Source organism: Heloderma suspectum, chromosome 4 (assembly GCF_057233095.1).
Source record: "Heloderma suspectum isolate Gila_16-S chromosome 4, 16-S_ref, whole genome shotgun sequence".
Lineage (NCBI taxonomy): Eukaryota > Metazoa > Chordata > Lepidosauria > Squamata > Helodermatidae > Heloderma > Heloderma suspectum.
In genome coordinates this window covers 238,629,982-238,657,222 of record NC_139461.1, presented here as the reverse complement: position 1 = coordinate 238,657,222, position 27,241 = coordinate 238,629,982, and the positions used below count along the sequence as shown (strand labels likewise).

Here is a 27,241-nt window from a genome sequence, read left to right as displayed (position 1 = left end):
ACACTCAGCTGTGGATGTGTCTGGTGGTGAAAAGAAAATCCGATGCTGTAAAGAACAATATTGTTTGGGAACCTGGAATGTCAGATCAATGAATCAAGGTAAGCTGGAGGTGGTCAAACATGAGATGACAAGATTGAACATCGACATCTTGGGAATCAGTGAACTCAAATGGACAAGCATGGGCAAATTTAATTCAGTGAATAAATAGTGACCATCATACCTACTACTGTGGGCAAGAATCCCTTAGAAGAAATGGAGTAGCACTCATAGTCAACAAAAGGGTGGGAAAAGCAGTACTGGGGTACAATCTCAAAAATGATAGAATCATCTCAGTACGAATCCAAGGCAAACCATTCAACATCACAGTAATTCAAGTCTATGCCCCAACCACTGAGGCCGAAGAAGCTGAGATTGATCGGTTCTATGAAGACCTACAACACCTTCTAGAACTAACACCAAAAAAAAGATGTCCTTTTCATCATAGAGGATTGGAATGCTAAAGTAGGAAGTCAAGAAATCACCGGGATAACAGGCAAGCATGGCCTTGGTGTACAAAATGAAGCAGGACAAAGGCTAATAGAGTTTTGCCAAGAGAACACGGTGATCATAGCAAACACTCTTTTCCAACAGCACAGGAGGCGACTCTACACATGGACATCACCAGATGGTCAATATCGAAATCAGATTGATTATGTCCTTTGCAGCCAAAGATGGAGAAGCTCTATACAGTCAGTAAAAACAAGACCTGGAGCTGACTGTGGCTCAGATCATGAGCTTCTTATTGCAAAATTTTGGCTTAAATTGAAGAATGTAGGGAAAACCACTAAACCATTCAGGTATGACCTAAATCATATCCCTTATGAATATACAGTGGAGGTGAGGAATAGATGTAAGGGATTAGACCTGATAGACAGAGTGCCTGAGGAACTATGGATGGAGGTCCGTAACATTGTTCAGGAGGCAGCAACTCAATCCATCCCAAAGAAAAAGAAATGCAAGAAAGCAAAGTGGCTGTCTGATGAGGCTTGACAAGTAGCTGAAGAAAGAAGAAAAGCGAAAAGGAAGGGAGAAAGGGGAAGATATACCCAACTGAATGCAGAGTTCCAGAGAATAGCAAGGAGAGACAAGAAGGCCTTCTTAAATGAACAATGCAAAGAAATCGAGGAAAACAACAGAATGGGAAAGACTAGAGATCTCTTCAAGAAAATCGGAGATCTCAAGGGAACGTTTTGTGCAAAGATGGGCATGATAAAGGACAAAGAAGGCCGGGAACTAACAGAAGCAGATGAGCTTAAGAAGAGGTGGAAAGAATACACAGAAGAACTATAAGGAAAGATTTCAATGTCCCTGATAGCCATGATAGTGCGGTCACTGAACTTGAGCCGGACATCCTAGAGAGTGAAGTCAAATGGGCCTTAGGAAGCATTAGTAACAACAAAGCTAGCAGAGATGACAGTATTCCAGCTGAGCTATTTAAAATCCTAAAAGATGATGCTGTTAAAGTGCTGCACTCAATATGCCAACACATTTGGAACACTCAACAGTGGCCACAAGACTGGAAAAGGTCAGTTTACATTCCAGTTCCAAAGAAGGGCAATGCCAAAGAGTGTTCAAACTACCGGACAATTGTGCTCATTTCACATGCCAGCAAGGTGATGCTCAAAATCCTACAAGCTAGGCTTCAGCAGTATGTGAACCGAGAACTACTGGAAGTACAAGCAGGGTTTCGAAGAGGCATAAGAACTAGAGATCAAATCGCCAACATTCGCTGCATCATGGAGAAAGCAAGAGAATTCCAGAAAAATGTCTATTTCTGCTTCATTGACTACGCTAAAGCCTTTGATTGTGTGGATCACAACAAACTCTGGCAAATTCTGAAAGAGATGGGGGTACCAGACCACCTTACTTGTCTTCTGAGAAACCTGTACGAGGGTCAAGAAGCAACAGTAAGAACCGGACATGGAACAACCGAATGGTTCAAAATTGGGAAAGGAGTACGACAAGGCTGCATATTGTCACCCTGCTTATTTAACTTATATGCAGAGCACATCATGACAAACGTCAGGTTAGATGAATCACAGGTCAGAATTAAGATTGCCGGGAGAATTATCAACAACCTCAGATACGCAGACGATACCACCCTAATGGCAGAAAGTGAAGAGGATCTAAAGAGCCTCTTGTTGAGGGTGAAAGAGGAGAGTGCAAATGCTGGTCTGAAACTCAACATTAAAAAAACTAAGATCATAGCACCTGGCCCCATCACTTCCTGGCATATAGAAGGGGAAGAAATGGAAGCAGTAACAGATTTTACTTTCTTGGGCTTCAAGATCACCGCAGATGGTGACTGTAGCCATGAAATTAAAAGACGCTTGCTCTTTGGGAGGAAAGCTATGGCAAACCTAGACAGCATAGTAAGAAGCAGAGACATCACCTTGCCAACAAAGGTCCATCTAATCAAAGCTATGGTTTTCCCAGTAGTAATGTATGGCTGTGAGAGCTGGACTATAAGGAAGGCTGAGCGCCGAAGAATTGATGCTTTCGAACTGTGGTGCTGGAGAAGACTCTTAGAAGTCCCCTGGACTGCAAGGAGGTCAAATTAGTCCATCCTAAAGGAAATCAACCCTGACTGCTCATTGGAAGGACAGATACTGAAGCTGAAGCTCAAATACTTTGGCCCCCTAATGCGAAGAGAAAACTCTCTGGAAAAGACCCTGATGCTGGGAAAGATTGAAGGCAAAAGGAGAAGGGGACGGCAGAGGATGAGATGGCTAGATAGCATATGTCAGGGTGGAAACTGAGCCAATAGAGCCCCAGAGCAGTTCTGATTCTGAGGAGGAACAGCAATCCGTGGGAGAGGAGATCGCTCATCTCTCACAAGCACAGCAGCTGGCAGAGATTCCTCCTGCCAGCATTCCTGGGATAGATAGTGACCCTGGCAGTGAGAGAGCACTGGAGGGAGGCTTGCTGGATGCTCGGCGCAGACGCAGGGAGCGACGACAGATGGAGGGTGTGGAAAGGAGGCGTAGCGCTCGTTTGGCGCGCAAACAACGGTCGCGTCCCGAGGACCCAAGTGAAAGAGGGAGGATCTCTCCCTAGCCCATAAGTTCAGGGTCTTCCTGTGATTCTCCTTCAAACGGGGACCAACTGCCTTACCTGGAGCTTAGGCTACTCAGCTATCTTTCCCCAGTGCTGTTCCTTGCTTTGGCGCTACCGATTAGTATTCTGAAAGAGTCATAAAGTAATAAAGGAATAAAGTCTCAGAAATAATTCCTCGTCATCTGTGTCCTGAGTTGGCTATTTGTGGGGACTGCAAGAGGCAGCTAGGGCGCTCCTGACAGCATCACCGATGCAATGAATATGAACTTGAGCACACTCCGGGAGAGAGTGGAGGACAGGAACGCCTGGCGTGCTATGGTCCATGGGGTCATGAAGAGTCAGACACGACTTAACGACTGAACAACAACAACAAGTCGGTAATGGGCTGGATGAGGGAGAACAAGCTGAAGTTGAATCCAGGCAAGACAGAGGTGCTCATTATGAAGGGTCCTAATTCAGGTATTCCCCTTCATGGATCACTGCCTTGTTGTGGTGAAGGGGCTTGTGTAACTCAGTGAAGCCATAAGCTATGCCATGCAGGGCCACCCAAGACGGACAGGTCATGGCAGAGAGTTCTGACAAAATGTGGTCCACTGGAGAAGGAAATGGCAACCCACTCCAGTATTCTTGCCAAGAAAACCCCATGGAACGTATCACAAGGCTAAAAGAGATGACGCCGGAAGATGAGACCCTCAGGTCGGAAGGTGTCCAATATACTACTGGGGAAGAGCAGAGGGTATTTCCAAGTAGCGCCAGAAAGAGTGAAGCTGAAGCTCAAATATTTTGGCCACCTAATGCGACGAGAAAACTCTCTGGAAAAGACCCTGATACTGGGAAAGACTGAAGGCAAAAGGAGAAGGGGACGGCAGAAGATGAGATGGCTAGATAGCATCACCGATGCAATGAATATGAACTTGAGCACGCTCCGGGAGAGAGTGTAGGACAGGAAGGCCTGGCGTGCTATGGTCCATGGGGTCACGAAGAGTCGGACATGACTGAATGACTGAACAACAACAAATTGGATCGGTTCCAGCTTCTTCCTCCTGATGAAGTGGACAAGGTGCTTTCATCTGTAAGGCCGACCACCTGCTTACTTGATCCTTGCCCATCTTGGCTCATTATGAGCTGCAGAGAGAGATTGGGTGAGGGGATCAAGGCGGTGGTGAACGCCTCCCTCGAGGAGGGAGTGATGCCATCAGCCCTCAAGGAGGCAGTGATAAGACCGCTCTTAAAGAAGCCCTCCTTGGATCCTCAAGTTCTGAACAACTTTCGCCCAATCTCAAATCTGCCATTTTTGGGCAAGGTGATTGAGCGGGTGGTGGCGGTGCAGTTGAAGGCACACTTGGAAGAACCTGATTATCTAGACCCATTTCAGTCGGGCTTCAGGCCTGGGCATGGGACAGAAACGGCCTTGGTCGCCTTGGTGGATGATATGAGGAGGGCTCTGGATAGGGGTGAATGCTTCTTCCTTGTTCTCCTCGACCTCTCAGCGGCTTTTGATACCTTTGACCACGGTATCCTCCTGGACCGCCTGGAGGGGTTGGGCATTGGAGACACCGTATTGCGGTGGTTCCGGTCCTTCCTCTCTGGCAGGTACCAGAGGGTAGCACTGGGAGAAGAGGTTTCGGACCCGTGGCCACTTACTTGTGGGGTGCCACAGGGTTCCATCCTCTCCCCAATGCTATTTAACATCTATGTGAAGCCGCTGGGGACTATCATCAGGAGGTTTGGGGTGCAGTGTCATCAATATGCGGATGACACGCAGCTCTACCTCTCATTCAAATCTTCACCAAGGTTGGCCGTAGAATCCCTGTCCAAATGTCTGGAGACGGTGAGTGGCTGGATGGGGAGGAATAAGCTGAAGCTGAACCCTGACAAGACCGAGGTACTTTTGGTGGGAGACAAGAGGAGGTTGGGGGATGTTGACCTGGTGTTGAATGGGGTATGGCTACCCTTGAAAGACCAGGTCCGCAGCCTGGGGGTCATTTTGGACTCCCAGCTGTCCATGGAGGCTCAGGTGTCAGCTGTGAGCCGGACAGCGCTGTATCAACTCCATCTGATACGGCGGCTGCGCCCCTTCCTTCCCGACCATCTGCTCCCATCGGTAGTACATGCCCTGGTCTCCTCTCGTTTAGACTACTGTAATGCGCTCTACATGGGGTTACCCTTGAAGACGGTTCGGAAGCTGCAGCTGGTACAGAATGTGGCGGCTCGCCTGATTAAAGGCAGCCGCCGGCGAGATCACATCACTCCAGTGCTGAAGGAGTTGCACTGGTTACCAGTTGTTTTCTGGGCCAAATTCAAGGTGTTGGTTTTGACCTTTAAAACCCTATATGGTTCCGGCCCAGCCTATCTTAAGGAGCGCCTCCAGCAACACCAGACAGGTCGCTTAACAAGATCAGCCTCGGATGGCCTTCTCTCTGTCCCATCAGCCAGGACAGCTAGACTGGTGGGGATGAGGGAGAGGGCCTTTTCTGTGGTGGCCCCCACTCTGTGGAACTCCCTCCCTAGGGAACTCCGTCATGCCCCCTCTTTAATGAGCTTCCGTCGTGCATTAAAAACGTGGTTGTTCAGGCAGGCATTTGGGGTGGGTTAGGGTATTTTAAAAAAAAATTTATGGTAGAATTTTATTGTTTTAAATTGTTTTATGGTGTGTTGTGCATCGCCCAGAGTGGCTGGGTGACCAGCCAGATGGGCGATTAATAAATTTAATAAATAAATAAAACAAATTCAGGTATTGAGGTATGTCAATCAATTCTGGATGGGGTTGCACTCCCCCTGAGGGAGCACGTTCATGGCTTGGGGGTGCTTCTTGGCCCAACCCTACTCCTGGCAACTCAGGTGGAGGCAACAGTGAGAAGTGCCTGTTATCAACTTCGGCTGATATGTCAGCTATGCCCATTCCTGGACGTGTGGACCTGGTAACGGTGGTGCACATGCTGATAACCTCTAGGCTTGATTTCTGTAATGCACTTTACTTGGGGCTGCCTGTATATTTCATTCAGAAACTTCAACTGGTACAAAATATGGCAGCCAAGTTGGTCTCTGGGACATCCCATGGAGACCATATTATGCTGGTTTTAAAATCTTAACACTGGCTGCCAGTTTGTTTCCGAGCAAAATATAAAGTGCTGGTTGTTACCTTTAAAACCTTACATGGTCTAGGTCCAAGGTACCTTAGGGAGAAGGTACCTTAGGGAGCACCTTCTCGCCTATGCCACTTAAGGTCCTCTGAAGGCTATCTGCTGTGGCTGCCTAATGTGAGATTGGCAGCCACACAAAGGAGGACCTTTTCCTTTGCCGCCCCTCAGTTGTGGAATGACCTGCCAGTTGAAATGCACCTGCTGACCTCTTTGGAGGTTTTTAAGCAGTCATTAAAGACTCTATTATCCGGCAGGCCTTCCCTTTTTAGAACTCTTGTTCCTTTTGCTGAGTTCTATATACTGTTTTTAAGCTGCATTGTTGTAAGCTGTGTTGTTTTATTGTTGGATTTTTTAAAATTGTTTTTAGTTCAAAGTTGTTTTTAGTTATATGTTGTTTGTATATACTGTCCCTATGCTCTTATGTAAATGGTTTTTAAACTTTGTATATTGTATTTTAATGTTTTAACTTTTGCGTAAACCTCCCAGAGAGGTTCAGCTACGGGGCGGTATAGAAATGTAAATGATGATGATGGTGATGATAATAATAATAATGAACTCAGCTCAGGCTAAATTAAACAACATGTGACAGTGCTCTCCATCCAGGGCCTTTTAGCAGAGAAGAACTGGAGGTTCTTAGGAAGCTGTAGATGACCAGAAATATTTAAACTAGAAATGGTTCCCCTGCTGGGGGATGATGAGAGATCCTACACATCTAGAGGGCACCAGGTTGAGGAAGGCTGATTTAAGGTGTTTAGGCTTATTACTTTACTGAGATTGGATTGGAGGCACATGCAGCACAATCCTATGCATGTTTACTCAGAAGTAAGTCCCATTTCATTCAATGAGGCTTTCTCCCTTGTTTAGGATGTTTAGGATGTTAGCCAAAATCATTAATATGCAAGAACAGATTTGTGTACAGAGGCCAAAATAAGCCTTTCATCCCCCTGGGCTAGATGGAATGCAGTCTGGATTCTACTCTTCTGCAGAAAACACATGCAATTAAACTACTCTACTGCATTTCTCGTCTGTATCAACCTTACCTAGGTTTCCAAGAGTTTACACTGTATACCCTTTGATACCTTTAAGAGAAGAAGGTGTTGGGTGAAGAAGAACGTGCAGCCCTCCCTCGCCCAAGTGTTGCAGCAGTCCCCTGCTAGCCCACATCCACAGAGCTTCAGCTGCCGTTCTAGCCAGTGTGGTGTAGTGGCAAGAGTGTTGGACTAGGAGCTGGGAGATCCGGGTTCTAGTCCCCACTCGGCCATGGAAGCTCACTGGGTGACTTTGGACCAGTCACAGACTCTCAGCCTAACCCATCTCACAGGGTTGTTGTTGTGAGGATAAAATGGAGAGGAGGAGGATAACGTAAGCCGCCTTGGGTTCCTTGTAAGAGGAAAAAAGGCGGGGTATAAATGCAATAAATAAATAAATAGGCTGCTTCCCCACTTCCCCTCGACAGAATTAGAATTCCGTTTATATGTTGCAGGGATGGAGAACCCGTGGCCTTCCGGATGTTCTTGGACTCTGACTCCCATTAACCACAGCATGGTCAGTGGTCAGGGATGATGGGAGGTGTTGTCCATGAACATCTGGAAGGCCACAGGTTCCCCACCCCTGATATATTGGTATGTTTCCCACCTATGTGGTGTATCTGAAAACCTGGTTGAGTTTTGACAAAATACACATAGCAGTACTGCATGAGGAATGGCTGAAAATGACATTTCTGCTCTGTAATTTAGTTCAAGAAGATGCAGTTTAAAGGAGCTGAGAATGAATACACTTACTCTCACAACAGATCTTATCTGATGATACTACCACCCTGACTCCTCCTTGACAGACACAGCTGGATACAGTATTCTGAATAGCATTAGGACCACAGTTTATGTCACCTTTGCTTCCAGTACTACCGAAACTATTGTCATGTTGTCCTGGGAAAATAAATAGGGTATTTAAGTGAAAAAAATTCAGATCAAGCGAAATACACAACACGTGACAATGTTTTCCATCCAGGGCCATTTTGCAGAGAAGAAATGGAGGTTCTTAGGAAGGTGTAGATGATCAGAAATATTTAAAAAATTTAAAATATTACGAAATGTGTTCTTGATTTGCTCTACAACAGTACCAACTACAACAGTGACTTCTAGTAAGAGAAGAGAAATTAGTTAGCTATGTAATATTTTCAAACCATCTATATTTTATCTTGGCATGATTCCCTGAATGAATGTGAACTTTTGACTAAGGGTGTCTCTACATGAGTGATTTATTGCACACTCGTGATTGGTCACTCACAGAATTTTGCAGGACTTTTACATGACGTTGTCAACCTCCAGGACGCCTTGCGCACATTTTCCCCTTTATCGCGCTTTCAAAAGGATTGGAGATAAACTAGTAATAAAAGTTAATGGTGCCATATCAGCAGTGTGTAAGGCTGACTTAGCACCATGATCCTGCCAAGAAAGGACTTCCCTCGATTCAAACCACGTGTCTCCCGCTTGCTGATCGGATGGAGAAGAGAGGATTATGCCTCCCTGAAATGAAGCGAGACAGATCTGATCCCCCACCCCACCAAGCTCAGATTAACATCCTCTATTGAAAGGGCTGGATGCGTCTGATCTCATCTGATCTCGGAAGCTAAGCCGGGTCAGCCCTGGTTAGTACTTGGATGGGAGACTGCCTGGGAATCAGGCTTCCTACACTGAGCAGGGGGTTGGACTCGATGGTCTTGTAGGCCCCTTCCAACCCTATGATAATATGATTCAGAGCAACCCATTAAGTTCAGTGGGGCTCACTCCCAAGTAAGTGTGCCGAGGGTTACAGACTTACAGCATGATCTTATGTCTACTTAGAACTAAGTCCCATTGACTTCAATGGGGCTTACTCCCAAGTAAGTGTGCCTAGGGCTGCGAGAAAGCACTACAGCACAAGTTAAGCCACAAAAGCCCCCCGCTCCTTTGCACACAAGCCAGGGAGGCAGGGGGGAGGCACTTCCTCTATGCAAGCCACATGTCCGCTGTATAAAGGAGCTCATCCTAATCTACAAAGAAAGCAAAAGGAGAAAGCCCCGGAAAGGATGCGGGGTGGGGGGGTGCTTAATGTAGAGACACCGTGAGGAACAAAAGTGGCCAAGGATGCGGGGCAAAGGGTGGCAGGTGACCACCACCGCTGAGCCACGATTGAGGGGACAGGGCCCCACACCGTTATATTAGGACATGTCACATGGTGGCATTAGAGTCAGACTGGCCAGCCGCACCCAGTATGGGCCAATGAAATTAGTGGGCCCTGCCTGCACTTGGTGGTGCTTGCCAGTCAGCAGTCATGTGCCTGTACAGTTTTGATGCATCTGTTCCTTGCCTCCAACACCCTCTAGAATGCCTTTAGTTTGGCCCTGCCCCTTTCCCCTTCAGCTATGCCCTTTTGTCTTCAGCCCCACCCAGCACTGGGATGTTGCAGCTGAGAGCTTCTCTGAAGCGGAGTCAGTGCTCAGGCTGAAGGAGGTTCAACACCCCTGCTTTAGGCTGAGGTACTAGATTGTAAACTATTGTTCCTACCCTGGTTTCGGGTATGTTTTAAGTGTTGCTTAGCCTTTGCCAAAACAGGAGCCTAATAATGACTTTACTTTGTGTGGTTGGTTCTGTGACAATCAAATGCATGCTAGTGTTCAGCTAATCCATGCAGGCTGCACTGTGCTATAGAATCACTTGTACATGGTTTATACACTGATTCATAATAGGTACAATTGCTGTGTTGGCACCTGTCCACTGTCAGGGAATGGCAGTAAATAATCCTGCCCCACCCCACGGAACAACATGTACTGAGATGTTTCTTCCCTTCAGTTTGTGTACCGTGAGATTATAGATACTAATGATGCAGACGTGGCCTAACACAGGGGTGGAGAACCCCCTTTCAGCCCAAAAACCATTTTGGAGAAGCTTTCAGGGGCTGCAATCCAGTGGGGGCAGGGCTGAAAGCAAAGGGGGCAGGGCCAAAGGGAAAGGGGCAGGGCCAAAGTACCAGCATATTTTAGCTGAAAGCTCTTATTGCCAGTAACTGGGGCTAGATCTACACTGCTGCTTTATAGCGGCACTGAAGTGCACCGATAACTGTTGGGGCACACTACACATTTGTTATACCGCTTTTGTAGTGTTATTTCCTGCTTTCTCTTCCACATTATCCAAAATGCTGCAACAAATGTCAGTGTGTGTCCTACGAGGTATAAATACACAAGAGGAATATAGCATGACCATGATGGGATCGTAATGATACGGCACGAGGGGTAGATCTGGCCTAAGCCTTAGGAGAGAAATTTCAGCCTTTGAGAATGAGAGAAAAACTGCACAGAAGCTGGGAAATGCCTTTTGAGATGCGGCCATCTGGGGAACCCCTGAGGACAGGATTTGGCCTGCAGGCCTCAGGTTCTGTATGCCTGGCCTAAAACATACCTGAGGGCTTCTCTACACAAGGGTAAAATCCCGCACCCTTACCAGGGCTTCTGCTTTCGGATTATTTGCTGGTGAAAGGAGGCAAGGGGGGAAATAAAGAGATGAGACACAAGTAGTTCGTATAACATTTGGGCCACATTTATTGAGATTGATCAGATCTGCGAAGGGAAACCTAAATGGGCAACTTCTCTAAGCCAGTGACTAACCTGGCATTTTATCAGGCAAAACATTTGATGCCTGTAGAGTGGCATTCGTGATCGCCACCCCTCAGGACTGCCCAATTTTGGGATGGGAGGCCTTCCCCTGTCACTGCTCCCCCCGGGCCGCGAAACTCTGAGTGAGTGAGGTGGGTTGGCCTCAAAGGTAATCCTTATCTTCCAACTGGAGCCACAAAACCCTGAGCTGGAAGCCTCAGGCCTTACCGGTCCACCAGAAACAGTGCCTCCGAATGCTCACCAACCCCATTCCCCACCAAAGGAGCCCACACATACCTTCCACGGGAGGATGACAAGCCTCTGCTTAGTCATTCCACCAGCACCACCACCTGCGCCAAGTTAATTCCAGCAGACACTTCGCAGTTCAGACAAAAACAAATAGTTGCCCATTTGTCAGACAAATGGCCCCCATCCTGCCTATAGAGCTCCCTCTGCACAGGGGAAATAACAGGATGCACTATAACCCCATCCCCTGTTTGGATAAGCAATTGCCTATTTCTCTATTCACCTTTTATGGGCCCTGTCAAGCACCCAAGGATTCAGCCCATCCCTGCATACCAACCGAGGCAATAAACACAACTAATTAATAAAAATTCCCAGCCAACTTCACTGGATAACTTGCATGTCAGCCAAAGCCTGCAAAAGACAGGCCTTGCCCTTAAACAAACCCAAAGAGAAGGGCTTTCCCCTTCAACACCCAGGTTGTTCCCCCAGGTGCCATACCATACCTGTGGGGGGACGCAAACCAGCCTTGATGGAATAACGTGGCAGGAGGTGCTCCCACTGCATGCTCTGTCTGCCCAACAACTGGACACACTGGCTGAGTACGAGCTGGCTCCACAGCTTGACCTGGAAGCCCTCTTCTGATGATGCCCACATGGTTGCTTCATCCCCGGCTGCAGAAGTGCGTGCTCGTCACTTTGCAATTGGGCTTCAAAGAGGGTGAAGTGAGGGGCTCCACAGCCTGCTGTGCCCATGCTGTACCCTGCTGTGCCCATGTATGAGCGCACACACACACTGATTCCCATCCAATCCAGTGATGTAAGGGAACAAAACCTGTTCCAAGAAGGTGCTAAAGTTCTCAGACGTGGAGTAGGAAATAGAGCACCTCATAGGGAGGGATGTATCAATGTAAGTTGGCCCTAGAAGGCCACAATCTGAGGGATTGATGGGTAGGACGCGGCAAGCAAATTTTATCTTGTACTTTCCGATAAAAGCTCCATGTTCACAAGCTGTTACTATTGCCACCACTGAATCAAAAGACGTGTAGCACACAGAACACAGCTGCTCTGGAACTGTCATTGTTCATGGATCCACCTTTAGGGAAGGACAGGTTGTGGGTCAACCTGTATTCCCCCAGTGCCTTTTTAGGCACTATCCCTCAGGAAGAGACTCTCAGATTAAGAACAGGCAGGGCTGCAAACAGGCCTAGAATCTTGCCTGCTGCACCTCCTTATCAATATTTGTTTTAACCCAATGTTCCATGCTGTGGATAGACTTCTGCTTCTGTTTATTCAGACTAAGGCCCTGCCAACCCTTAAATTTGGGGGCAGCTGGAGCAAGCATGTTCTCTGCCACAGATTGAAACTTCATAGCAGAATATGCAGGTCCGGGAGCAGGAACCTCAGGAATTAATTCCCAGCAAAGCAGGCGGTGTTGGACTGCCTGCCCTGCCCTTGCCTGAGGAGCCGAGGTGGGTTGTTGTGTGGCCAGGATGTGGCCACCTATCTCTAAAACCTGGCCTGGATGGAGTCAAGAACTGCAGCCAGCGGTCCTGGTCCTTGAGATCCCAATGAATGGAGGGGTCACAGGCTGATCCACCCCTGTTACAGAAATTTCTGTTGGAGGATGCCCGTGTAAATGAGGAAACCAGGCACCAATTAGCCCATGTACGGGACACCTTCTTCCATCTCACCCTGTCCTGTTCCTTATCTTTGTCTTTTAATTCTGGTTCATGGAACACGGAGGGAAAAGACATCTACAAACTCACCCCTCGGTATCTTCCCTCTAGTGGCTAGCAGTAGATGGCATCACAAAAGTGGGCGTACCACCAGCTGGAATTGCATCTTCATTAGCCTTGACATACGGGTCATCGCTCCCTGCGGTCGAGTGGAATTGCGCCATTGGGCCAAGGCCTGCCCACCCCTGCTCTACCATGGCCTCATGTGAGGCGCCACAGGTGGAGTACAGGCAGCATCAACTCCAGGTAATGCAGGCCCAGGACCCTTCTTGCCTCAACCCTGAGTTACTGCAGCAGTGGCATCAGGAGCCTGGCATGGTTCCACTGCTGCAGATGCCTGGGAGATGGCTGGTGTAGGGGAGAGAGTCGCTCCAGCAGGTGCTGAGGCTGAAGTTGACCCAGCCCCCTGGGTAGGTGTGTAGCTAGAAGAGGCTTCCATAGGGCCAAGGTGTGCTGAAACAGAGAGCCAAAATTTACGCTGGACCTGCAGCCAAGTTTCCCTAGGCTGAGAATATCCCCCTACCCCACCCGGCTCCTGTGGAAACACGCTTCTCTGTCTATAGGAACATAGGAAGCTGCCTTATGCTGAGTCAGACCCTTGGGCCATCCAGCCCGGTATTGTCAACACTGACAGGCAGCAGCTCTTTCGGGTTTCAGGCAGGGATTTTTTCAGCCTTACCTGGAGATGCCGGGGATTGAACCCGGGGCCTTCTGCAGGCAAAGCTGGTGCTCTGCCACTGAGCCACAGCCCCTCAAACATCCAGCCCCACCTCTGCCCCAGATGGGGAATCATGCCTTCGCCAAGGCTGCTTGAATGGGGGGCTGGGCACCTTTCCCTTCTTCCTCCCTTGCCCCTTTTTGCCTGACAAACAAGCTGCCCATATGGGACCGGGGGGCAAACAAGGGAGCTTTGGGTCTGCAGCAGGAGGGACTCTGCATCTCCCACTCTGCCCCCCCCACCTGTCTGTTAAGGCACAACCCCCCATGTGCAGGGAAGAACAAACGTGAACCCGCAGCCCAAAGCCAACAGAAGGAGAGACTAGAAGAAAGGCACCGCTGCGCCCAAGGGCCCTAACCCACGTGCTGGGCAAGGAACGACAAGCCACCCACTCGAGCAGTACAGTGGCCAGGTGGGGAGGAAGAGGCACCTCACACCCCACAAACCAAAGGGTCAGGCCCAGATCAGCCTGCCTGTCTAGAGGCCTGATAGGCCCCATCAGAGCCACTGTGCCACTCGTCCGATCCCCTCGCACTGCCCCGGAGCCCATGTCCCAATAGGGAATGGCCCTATCGGCCTTCCCACCAAACCTCTGGCCTGCTAAGCCAAGCTGAATCAGCTGCACCTCCCATCTTTGCGCCAATCGGAGCGGCATGTGGAGAAGCTGCCGGGACAAGCTGGAAAATCCGCACCAACAAAAATGCCTGAAAGGCCACCCTTCTGATGATGCCCACGCGGTTGCTTCATCCCCAGCTGCAGAAGTGCATGCTCGTCGCTTTGCAATTGGGCTTCAAAGAGGGTGAGGTGAGGGGCTCCGCAGCCTAAAATAACTGGTAAGCCTCTCCCCATTTCTGCATGCCAATGGAGTTCCCTTCATCTCTGCTTCCCCCCACCCCACAAAATCCTTCCCACAGCCAGGCAAGCCAGACGAGGGGAGAAGGTGCTTGTGGGACTAAGATCAGCTCCTTTACATGGGCTGACAGGAACTGTTTTCTGGGGGCGTTTTTTCTCTGCAAGTTCTATATTATTTTATTATACAGCCACTAGATGGTGCTGTGTTATAGCAGAATTGCGCATTTTCACGAGGCTTCTATGGCGGGATATAGCAGGATAGAGAGAAAATACCAGACTTTCCTTGTTATGAAAAAACGCGCGATAATGGTTACAAAGCATGGGAGAGGCCCTGGAGGATGACTATGTCATGTAAAGGTCCCGCAAACTTCCAATCTCGATCACAGGGTAAAAGCTCCATGTGGAGAAGCCCTGAGAATGGCCACTTCAGAACTTTATCATGCACTGTTTGCTCTTGACTACCTGGTTCTCCAGGGAAGAAGCAATTCCTGTTAAGTATCCAAGAGTCTAGCTGAGCAAGACTAATTTATATTATAGCCCTTCCTTGTGCACATGTGGATCGGATTAGCAGCACAGATCTCCATAGTATAGATACTGTGGGCTACTTAGCAGAGCTAGAAGGAAAGCAAGAAGAATTACCTTTGTCCAAGGGCTTCAACGAAGGAGGTGAGTGATGCCTGTATTATGGCAGATATGGAAGGGCTGCTTCCCCAATTTTCCCCACATGAATTTCTGCCAGGATTTTGGAAGGGAAACTCATGCATTTAATTTTATTTCCAGATTTGGTACAGAGCACCAGGCAGCTGCAGTTTGCCACAGCTTTGAATTCCTTCAGCTCGTTGGCATTCTCTCCTCCCCCCGTCACAAAAAAATCCCCCCCATGTTACCAATGCACGTCGATCTAACAGTATAAAAAGCGATCGTGATGCAGTTATGCATATAATTGCATCATGATTCTTTACATGCAGTGTTTACTTGCGTTCATGCGTTATACAAAATTGGCAGTGGCAAAAAGAGGAAGCTGGCGAATTAGAAAGCCTCCCTTGGTGATAATGTGGTGCTGTTCACAGAGGCATTCTGGGGGGAAACAGCAGCCCCCAGCCAGTAGCCACCGGGAGGACTGGCACCACTGCTGTGGGTAAGGTCCTCCTTTGGAGAAATCGCCAAAATGACACCATTTTTGCCACCTGCAGCTGCAAAAGATTTAAAGACTTGCTGACTTCCCTCAGTCTGGGTAACGTTGCTTAGAGAGGTTCCCTTTCTCTCAGCCCAGGTGTTTCCAGCCTGCTTGTCTTCAGCCTGTTTCCAACTTACCTCTATCTGCTTCCCAGTCTTGTATTTTCTCAAATCCATTGTAGCTGCTGTACTGAGTGCCTGTCACATAGAGATGAGTATGAGCTGAATGAACCAAATGCGCATGCTCTGGTTCTGGAATTAACTTTAGGAATTCTCTCCATTAAACTGAAATTCAGGTGCACTAGAACACAGGTCACACCCATGGAACAACCCAAGAGAGTCAGTGTGGTGTAGTGGTTAGAGCGTTGGACTAGGACTGGGGAGACCTGGGTTCAAGTCCCCACTCAGCCATGAAGCCCTCTGGGTGACACTGGGCCAGTCACTGACTCTCGGCCTAACCTACCTCACGGGGCTGCTGTTGTGAGGATAAAATGGAGAGGAGGAGGATCATGCATCTGGATATTTGGCAAATATTTGAGTTGGAGTTCACCAGTCCCACCCAGCTTCAACCCCGCAGATCAGCAACACTTGGGCCTCAAAACACAGCTATAGGCTCATACCAATTGCGCAATAATTTCAATGGATTTTGGATGAGGTTCTCATATGCAGCATTCTAAGATTCAGTATAGGACATGGTTTGGATAGTCTTGTGGATGGAAAAACTCTGGGAGGTGCAGATTCTCTTAAACCTAAGGGGTGATAGGAAAAGTTTGCCTACCGATCACTGTTCTTTTACACTTTTATTAATGGTAGATAAACACTGTCCCCTATGGAATCCAGCAGCCCTACATGGATACCACTGCACAAAAAGCCAGTGCAGATGTTTGCCTTCTCTGTACTAGTAGACACTCAATGAAGATGGGTAGTGCGCCTCAGGTTGTGTGCATGTGCTACTCCATGGAGAAGGAGTCATGCATCACCTGAGCATCCATGCATGCAAATATACATGCCATTTTCCTGATTTCTGCTCTCCTTCCACCCTGCATGCTTTCTGCCCCATCTGTTTGGACAGACAGATGGGTTACACATATGTCTTCTGATGCACGCTGGTAAGTCTGTATAATACCAAGGCCCATTCCCCACCATGTGTAAGCTCTTACTTGGAACACCTATGTCCAAACTGGCCTCTGCAGCATACATTTACTGGAAAGTAAGTCTCGCTGTGTTCAATGGGCTTTGCTCACCGAAACTGTGCATATGATTCCAACCTAAGGCCACAGTCCTGTGCACACTTATAAGGAAATGTCCTATCAAACTCAGAGGGACTTACTTCAGAGTAAACATGGTTACGAGTGCACTGCCAGTCTCATTGCGTTTATGTGAGCTCTGTGCAGTGTTGGAACAACTAGCTTCCCAGGCTGAGCCCTTTAGATAGATGTCTCCTTTTAAGAATGTAAAAGGAGTCATGGATGAATATAGGAAAGGGAGGACATGATGGAAAACAGACTTCTGCTGCAATGAAAATGAGCCGGCATGGATAAAACTGAGCCACTGCTTGCTGAGAATTGCCTCCCTACCCCATCCCACAGAAGATAAATAATTTCTACCTGTTCCATCTATGTAGAACATAAGAAATCCAAGGCCTAGGATAAATAACGATACAAAATTATGTTAAAATGAGCTCTTTGCCGTGATATAACCCCCCTTATTCATTATTTAAAGACATATTGCTGAGGCTGCAAACACTGGGAATTAAGCAAAAAGACATCCAAAGCAAGACATTATTCCTTACAAAACCTCATGGCATTGATCTTTAAAATAGCAGACACGCCTGTCTACCTTTTAGCTGAAATACATTTCCCCTATTATGCTCTGGTTGTTCTGGAATGGGCTTCTGTCTGCTACTTCTTTTCTTAATTTATCAGTTATTATTAATAATATTTGCAATCATCATTACAAAACATCAGGGTCTGCCACTTGCGCTGGAAACCGGATGAGACAAATGGTTCCCAGAGCAGCTTCTTGTGTCACAAGGAACAGGGTTTGACATGGACTGAAAGTTTCCAAACAGCCCACTCCTAATGGGCGCTATCTTAAAATCAGTCATACTGGTTTCATATGTACCTGTGAATTTCTCCTGCCCCCTTAGAAGTTAGAGGAAGTTTTCCAGACAGTGCATACAGTTCCTGTACTGGCCCCACGATGATCTGACAGAGGCAATCTCAAGGTGTTGGGTGGCTTCCAGGGATCAGAATGCATTAGGTGAGTGCATCTGTTTTGCCCACCCCAAAGCTCACTGCGCCTATAACCTACTTCCATATAAAATGTTAGGACCAGTTCTAATATGAACAAACATATTCTGATGATGAGGATGAGGATGATGATACAGCTACAAAATCTTCTGCATCAGATTTCAGAGCACCAGATTGCCGTGCCCTTTATAATTTTTTTTGCTCTATTATTGCTCCCTACAATATCCTCTGGGACTGGGATGTGGGCTGCTTACCCATGGGTTGCTCACTCTGGTATGCCTACACAGTTCATAGGAAACTGCTAGAACCTGTCCATCTAGGCCAGTATTGCCTACTCTGGCTGGCAGTAACCGTCCAGGGTCTCAGCCAGCAGAGGTATTTCCTGTTACTGGCTACCTGTTCCTTTTAAACTGGAAACACCTGGGGTTGAGCCAAGAACCTTCTACGTGCAATGCATATGTTCTACCCCTGAGCTATTGTCCCTTCTTGCCTTGCATTTGTTTCGCCTGGAAATTTCGTACTCACCCAGAATAAGGCAGCTGAGTATATCCCTCATGGTCCTGTTTATACAGAGCTAATGAAACGTTTATTTTATACCAATGACTCAGAGTTAAAGCATAACGGAACTACAGAGTGCTGAGAGCAACTTCTTGGAACATGACATAACTTTTTTTACACTTCCCAAAATCTGGGGCAGGAGGAATTAATATTCATTAGAAGAATGCTGCCTTCTTATGCAGCTTCTACCCTTATAGCCCTGCTTGAAAACATAGGAAACCACCTCATCTTGAGTCTGAGAGCATTGGCCCCTCTGGTCCAATGTTACCTATTCTAACTGTCAGTGACCCTCCAAGGCTATAGGCAATGCATCTTTCCAGTGCTGCTGCCTACCAGGCTTTTTAACTGGACATGCCGAGAACTGAACCTAGGCCTTTATGCATACCAAGTATGTACTCCACCACAAAACAACCAGAAGTACTCCTCTCTGCTATAAAATTTCAGGTGCAAATTTTACCTATCCTGCAGATTTGAGAAGGAAAGATAGGTGAATGCAGATTGTCATTAATATTACCTCCGTAATTATAGGAAGCTTTGGCCACCTAAGGATGGGACTTTGCTTGGTGGCGGGTGGGTTGGTACATGCACGTCAGCCATTAGTTAGTACTACTCAATTTGGCTTTTGTTGGTTTCGTTGCTTTTTTTTTTTTTTACCCAGAATGCTTCCAGGCCAGGCTTTTATATGCAATTGCCCTGTCTCATTCATGGAATTTGTGAGCGGGGTGTGTGTGTGTGTGTGTGTCCAAGTAACATTATCTTCTACTCATAACCTTCCTGTATTTTCCCACCATTTCTTCTGTCTTTTTTCTTACCACAAAAATCTGTTAAGGGGGGAAAGGCAGAATAGCTGCACAATGCCTTTTGATTGGCAGCACAAGGATCCCTCTGTCTGGAAGCACCCTTAGCGACCACCCAAAATTAATCTCCAGCTTTCTCATATGAGGAGCCTTGTGTGGCACAGAGTGGGAGGCGGCAGTATTGCAACCGAGACTCTCCCCACGACCTGAGTTCGACCCCAGCGGAAGCTGGGTCTCAGGTAGCCGGCTCAGGTCGACTCAGCCTTCCATCCTTCTGAGGTCGGTAAAATGAGTACCCAGCTTGCTGGGGGAAAGGTAGTCACGACTGGGGAAGGCAATGGCAAACCACCCCGCTACAGTCTGCCAGGAAAACGCCAGCAAAAGCGGCGTCCCTCTAGGGGTCAGTAATGACCCGGTGCTTGCACAGGAGGAACCTTTCCTCCCCCCCCCCTGCATATGAGAACTACCATATTTTTCTTTTCTTGTGCTGTCTTACAAATGTGTTCAAGTCAGAGCAAGAGGGGGACCCCAATAACTTCTGGCATGTATTCAAGAAAGAATATCCACACTGCTCTTTCTCAGTAGGCCCTGGTGTAATCTGAAATTTGTTTTGCAACAAATTAAGTCTAACCTAATTACATTTGCACTTCATGAAGTTTATACTCTTATCTTAAGACTACCACCACATACTACAGGTTTGGGGGCTTTTCTATCATGCCCTGAAACATGTAGTTCTCACACTGCTCACACACCTTTTCCCCTTAATTTAGTTGTTTTAGTTGTTGTTGGTCCCCCCCCCACACTAACACACCAGGGCCTCATCTATATGGCAGGGCTTTGACCCCCCCCCCATTGCAACTGCACAGCAATGTGGCTTTGAGTCAGCATACCCTGCAATACCCTCGCGATGTACTGCGCGCTTCCCTTACAGACTCGCCGTGCCCTCCCCCCCTTTACTGAAATGTGCAGCTGTGCAGTCCCGTGAGCGTGGGGGTGCAACACTTCAGTGTCTGTTTTGTATTTGAGGGTCTTGTGTCTTTCTGTCCCTTTTAAGGTAAAAAGTGAGTGTTTTATGCTCCTTCATTTCCACACCATCAGTTTGTCAGTTCCCCAGCCCAAGACTCTCGCAATGGTTCGCACTCACAAGCGTGAGTGCTACGTGCCTAGCCATCGCTCCGAAATGGTGGCTGGAGCAATGTTGGTCCTTCCCCAAGACACCCCCCCCTCGGCCCTTGGGTACTGAGTCTACAACGGTTGCGAAGATATGAAGCTGCAAAGCTGTGTGAAAGTGTGATTAAGTAGATGAAAACACCCCTCTGTAACTGCGCAGCTGCGAAGGGATCAGGGGAATAAAGGGGCGCCACAGAGTGACGCAGGCACTACGCACACCTACAACATGCCCACTGTAAAATGTGAAGTCGGTTTGGGGAAGGAACAGACCTGCAACAAACCCCCAAAATTTCAGTAAAACGACTCCTTGGAACTCTTCATTTTCCAGGCGAAAACCACAGATGGCTGTGAAGTCGTGACTATGTCATCTATCATGAGTGACCTCTACTCGCACCTGCCCCGGAGTAAAACCCCGGTGTAGATGGGCCCCAGCAGAGCTACCTAAAGTTTTTGTCATTGCATCTGTATGTATATTAATAGACACTGCAGGGGCCTCTAGTGGCCAATAGTCATAATCAGAGTCGTATCTAACAGGAGAAATATTTGGGGATAAGAAAGGGCTTCGTAATGCACATGCCTCTAAACGTCATGGCCTCTAAAATGAGGGGGCAAAGCCCACAAGAGGGTATGCCCAGATGGATGACACTCAGTGCTACCAGTGAAAATATACATTGTGCAGCTATTCTAAATTTTCCTCCTTAAGAGATTTTTTTTAATAGAAAGAAAAAAGACAGAAGAAGCAGTGGGAAAACATGGGAGAGTTACAGGAGGAAGATGACATCTGGACCCTCTGTAAAATTCCATGAATGAGGTAGGGCAATTGCACAATAAACTGTAGTATCCCATGTTAGTCCTACTTATCAAATCAAATCAAACCAAATCAAATTTTATTTTATTTTCACCAAGCCAATGGCCAGTGCAATCTGTGACAATATTCATATAGGTATATATAATCAAACATAAAACAAACAGTAATGCTGTCCAGTGTCCATAAAAATCTACCAAAGGTTTACCAAAAAAATAAAAACATTAAATACAATTAAAACTAGCATTATGCAATTTAAAACTCAGGATGCCTTTGCGGCCCTCACTTTAATAGAAATTGCTAAACGTTTCACAGTTTTTGCTGTGACTAACTTGTCGCAGTCCTCAAGAACAGAGTTCACATAATAATCAACTGGCCGCCCTGAATAGACCAGTAATAAAGGGATCATTCACTCTTCATGGGAGTTTCTATACAAAGAGCAAAACAGCAGCACATGGGCTACGGTTTCGATATTCCATCTCCACAAACACATATATGATTTTGAAATGAAATTCTCCTATAGCAGCCTTCAAGTACCGCAGAGGGAAGCACGTTAAAACATGCGCTTGGAAAAGCTGTTCTATGTTTAGGGTATGAAAGCTGCTGTAAATATAGTGATGACTTATCAAAGGGACTAAGTGAGGACTGTCTAAGGTAAGGGCTCAGTTTCCTCATTATGAACAAACTATTTTGTCATTCAGTGTCCAGTAGATGCTGTTTCAGTATTTCTTTAGCTTTGGACAAATCTAAGCCTAATATTTGTTGGGGATCAGTCCTACTTGGAGTAAACACATAAAATGAATGGGACTTAAGTTAGTCATGACTAACTTAAGTCCCATTCATTTCAATAAGTGTACTCCAGGTAGGACTAACACTGGATACTACCCAAAGTCTCATCCAGAAGCAGGCTGAGTTATTATCAGTGACAAGGCACCACGAAATGAGGGGTGTTGGATGGGCTACTGTAGTATATAGGAGACAGGCATCATGTTTTGTGCTACCATAGCCATTTATATAATGTGCATTTACCATGTATTCCTGACATTGCCTTCACCATGTTAAGAAACACGCATATCAGACTTTGACACTTTTAGGCTAGAAGGGGTAATTCATCTGATTCTATCTAAATGTTTATGAATCCAGAAAAATGAAGGTTCCTTGCTACTGTATTTAAGAGTTAGCAGCCTTTGGCAGAGCCCCCTAGTTCCCATGCCCTACTGCAGCCTTCCCCAACCTCAATGGCCATGCTAGCAGGAAATGATGGGAGTTGTAGTCCACCACATCTGGAGGGCACCAGGTTGGAGAAAGCTGCCCATCTGTAACTCAGCTTGTTCAGCTTAACTAAAACAGCTGGACATTGCTTCCCTGATTCCACTTTCCTCCCCTTCCTCTGTTGTTTCCCCATGTTGAATTTTAGAGTGTAAACTCATTAGCGCAGGGGCCTGTCCTTTTATGCTCTGAAAAGTGCCATGCATACTGACAGAGTAATTGTCAGAGACCAGGACCCTGAACCCTCATCTTCAGAGGATCCTGACCTCTTGTCCTCAGAAGAGGCTCATGAGTTAACTGTTCAGGAGAGGACCCAGTTATAGAAAGGCATTATGAGGCTTCCACCTGCTCAGGACTCAGTTCTCCAGGAAGACCTCAGGGACCAGCACCCTGCGTCCAGAGAAGGACTCTGAGGACTCCAGTCATGAAGACACCAGCACACCACAGCCACCCCCGCATCAGCATAGCCTGAAGCTGCTATAACAGACCAGGCCCCTGTAAGGGAAAAGGCCTTAGTCAATGTGAAGGCAGGCCTAACCAGCCTAAAGGAAGCCAAACCCCTACTTAAGGTTCAGTCATGATCTGCTGCTTGTTGGAGCAACATACAGACAAGCTTGCCTGGCTTCCAGTCCCAACATAATTTGCAGCTCTCTGTAGTGCCACCCTCTTCCCATTTCTGCCTCCTTGGGAAGCTTAACTGCGACCTTGGTGTGAAAACCTGATCCAAAGTGGCACCTTGTAAACCAGTCCTCACCAGTGCCCAACGACACTCAGCCCTCACCATGACAGAGGCAAACCAGAACAGTAGTTATTCTCATCATCATCATCACTACAGATTTAAACCAGTTTTAAGCCTATTTCATTGTCATAACTCCCAAACAAGGAGACCTGGGGATTCTTCATTTTATGAAGGGGTTAGGGACCTCTGACAAAAATTCCTTTACAAAACCAGTGTTCCCACAGTTCTTTGGGAAAAGAAATTACTCAATTTCAAATCAATTTAGATTTGTAGTACAGAGCAGACAGATTAAGATGATGTATTAGATACAACGTCGGTTAAACTTGTTCTGTCATATAATATCTCTGACAAGTCAGAACATTCAGAGCCCATTCTTTTTATTTTCAAAACCTCTTCCTGGCAGAAAAACAGTATCAGCCTAGGCCATCTCCCTCCCAGTAAGGTAAGTCTTGTAATAAAGAAGCTATTCAGAGGACGACTTGCCAAACTATACAAAAGGATGTCTAGTATAAGGAGTATTTTCTTGTTAAAGATAGGAGTTCTGTAAAATTCTTCATTTCCTTCCTTATACAAGACTGGACACCAGTCTGAACCACAGGTCAGCACATTTTTAGTAAAGTACTCAAATTAGGGGGATTTTACACTAGACCTTCCTTTATTTTACAGCAGTTAACTGTTAATAAAAGTGGAGATTTCTGCAATGGTGTGCATTGCCTGTAAATTAAGAACATTGCCAGCAGCTCCCTTTTGTGCAAGAAATTGCAGCCTCTGGCCACATCATATTGTAGCCTGGGCACTTTTCTGAGCAGCACAGACCTCTGTTCGGTTGTGTGGATTTGGCAGTTACAAAAGTAGGAAATCACTGTCACTGCTGATGGTTGATATGCACATGTCTGAGCAAAGATAGTAAGGGAAATTCCCCCTAAGTCCCCACAACAGTGAAACAAACTGTACATCGACTTAGATTGCACATATCTATATTATAATAAATCAGAATTCAGACAGCCTTTTCCATGATTAGTTTCGTTTACATAATTTGTTTTGCTACAAGAAGATAAATGCATTATTTTTAATCTTGTTAAGAAGATGCTCTCTTGATCCCATGCCCATGATGGGGTGAAGGAAAAGAGTGGTCAGGAGATCATAATTCCAGGCAACTGTTGCCAAGGAGTCTGGAATACTGGATGGAAGGAGGTTGATAGTTAAAAATTATGGAGCAGGAGGGGAGTGTAGGGTGGCCATGTGTCCTGCTTTACAGTCCTCTACGTGAAGAGCTGTCTGAGGGCAGTCCTCTGTTTGGAGGCCTTCTCTATCTGAAGAACTTTCCAGACTAAGGGAGCAATCCTATCTGGATCGACGGTCACCTCCAAGCCTGGGGGCAACCACCTATCCTGTGCAGGGCAGGAGGAGTGGTGAGGAGCGGATCTCCTCCTCACTTCCCTCGTCCTGCTTTCATGGCTAGACAGCCAATTTTGGCTGCCTAGCCGCAGGAGTGTGGGAAGCGGCGGCCAGACAACCCATAGGATGTGTCGTAGCAGTATTTCCAACCACCCCGCCCCGCCCCGCCCCCGGGAACACCCTGTTTTGACTGCTCTGCACTGCTCTTCCGAGCGCAGAGTGCGAGGCCAATCCGCGCTGCCTACGAGGTGGCATGGGAGGGGGTGGGGGTTAGTTCTCTGGGAACCGACCTATCCTATGACCCTCTAGCTGCTGACTAGCGGCCATAGGATTGCACCCTAAGTCTATTTTAAAGATGAAGTAATGGGCAGCACAGTTTGGCTGTGAGTTTTACAGTTTGTGGGTAGGGTGGCTACATATGCATCATCAAAAAAGAGGATAAAAGAGAATACCAATTTACATAACAATTACATATGCAAATGAATATTATAGGTGCAAATTTAGAAATAAATCTTAGAATTTAAATAGAAATACATCTCACCATAGTGGAGAAGATTGTCTGGTGACTTGAGTGCCTACTTAGTCTGCCGTCCAGGTGCTAACTTGATGGAAAATTTCAAGGCCCCTGCTGCTCTCCCTCCTTATGGTTCTTTGACTTTAAACCAGACTTGGACAGAACACCTCTTCAAACAGAGGACAGCCTCAGTTAGAGGACAGTTCTCTTTCAGCTCTCCAAAACAGATGACTGTCCTTTGTAAAGGACAGCTGACCACAGTAATGGTCAGCTGTCCATTGCCCTCATTCCAGCTGAACATGGAATGAGGGCAAGGATTTCTTGCCACCTTGAGGGCAATGAGGGCCCTTGTTTCTAGGGCATGTTGGTGGGCTAAAGGAAACTCGAGGGACAGAAACGGAGAGAGGAGCAGGGGAAGCGGCAGCGGGCAATGCAGAGTCATTATGGGAGCATCAGCATGTGGGCACTTCCGGAACACTGCACAGGACTTGGCTAACAGAGAGAACTGAAGCGTCAGCATATTGCATTGAGAGGAATATGAGATTCTTTAGTTGTCATATATTGAAGGGAAGTTACTTGTTTTATGAATTGGTTTAAACCCTGAGTGTTTCAGTTTCAAACTCTAATCCCAGGTCACTACACAGCAGGCCATTTACAAGCCCTGTAAACAAAGAAGTTTACAGTTCTAATAGCATACTACCACAATAATTTATTTAAGAGGCTTTCAGGATTATAGCACACGTTTTTCATTTCCAGTGGTGTATTTCAGGCACAAGAGATATGAAGTGGTTGGCAATATTATTTGGCCACCATTTTGCTTGAGGCTTAGCTTAAGTAAACTTTTGAAATGCAAAATTTGGAAAGTCAGCATACGTTTAAATTGACCTTATCAAGTGCTATCTAACTCACTTCCATCACCACTGTCCCCTCTCATCCTTGGTTTTGCTCATTCATTAAAGAAACAGATAATTTAATCTATACTGAGTTATCGATATAATTTATAATGATATTGATAACTCCAAAACATAGGGAGAGTGGTGCCGTGCAGTGAGCCCAAACCACAGGGAAAATTTATGGCAGGAATTATCCAGAATTTGTGTTCTGTACGAGAGCTAAACTGTGGAATGTATGTCTAAAAAGTGCCTCTAAGCATGTGCTGAGTGCTTTTGCCTCACCACTGAGCAATTGCAGCCTGTACCCTCTCATGTAATTAAAAAGGGGGCATTCTAGGGCAGATGTCATAACTCCCATGCAGGCCTAAGCCTCATCTGTGCCAGTGCCACTCCTTAGCCAGCTAATTCAAGAACAGCAGCAGCCAGCTGGGATGTGGTAGCATTAATGCCATGCCAGAGGCTGCGGCAAAGGTCAGATGGAGTCAAGGAAATGGTCCTAGCAGGTGCACCAGTGGTAACAACCCAGGTCAAAGATGAAATGTTTAAAGCTTATAGTTTACCACTAACACTGTGCCATTATTCCATACCTGGTCATACCATCAGATTCTCCCAGTCAGGGATTGAAGTCGACCTGTATTCAGTCCAGAAGCCTACTGTATTTCTGAAGCGAGGCCTGAAGGACAACCAGCAGCCAAGTCCAGTGAGAAGAAACCTTCAAAAAGAGACAGCTGTTCTTACCTGTCTGAGGGAGAAAGTGTGAGGGCAACAACTAGGCGGACAATGTTCAACAACCTGATCTGTGAGACCATCTTGCTCTCCTCTCACTTGATTTTCAAATTCTTCCTCCAAACTGAGGCTGAGGCCACCATCACTACTGCTGCCTGGAAAGCATGTCAACAAGCCCAGGGCTGAAAGACTGTGGGACCCTTTTTTAGCCCTTTCCTCCTCTTGATCACTTGTTTACTTTCCACTCCAGTTGTCCTACTACATTTTGTCCCTTCAATCAAATATTAATAATTATCTTATAGATATTCTGTATGCGAATTGCAGCTCTTGGTTCATTTATGATTATGGATATATTATTACCACTGCCATTAGGTTTGCAATATTTTCATTAATTCTGCCTTTCTGTTTTGTGATATTGGTGGGCTATATGCATATAATTAGAATAGACCCAGGTGGTGGTCAAAGAGTCAGATAGCTGTTACACCAACACCACCCTTAGAGCTTATACTGCCACACTTCTTAAC

General features: G+C 46.7%; 1 protein-coding gene across 2 annotated transcripts in view; it reads right to left on the bottom strand.

The window, feature by feature from the left end:
• The window catches only part of LOC146348311 (adhesion G protein-coupled receptor E3-like), a 56,008-nt gene extending 30,518 nt beyond the window's left edge, over positions 1-25,490 (bottom strand). The window contains exons 1-4 of one of the 2 annotated variants that reach the window (XM_084852826.1): positions 25,126-25,490; positions 17,204-17,239; positions 15,735-15,794; positions 8,021-8,164 (exon numbers count right to left, since the gene is read on the bottom strand). In XM_084852826.1, coding sequence (XP_084708952.1) covers positions 8,021-8,164; positions 15,735-15,794; positions 17,204-17,225 — 226 coding nt within the window. In that variant the 5' untranslated portion in view covers positions 17,226-17,239; positions 25,126-25,490. Of the gene's footprint in view, positions 1-8,020; positions 8,165-15,734; positions 15,795-17,203; positions 17,240-18,373; positions 18,457-25,125 lie in introns of those variants that run through there. The other variant, XM_084852824.1, reaches the window with a different exon arrangement.
• Between the last annotated feature and the right edge of the window lie 1,751 nt (positions 25,491-27,241).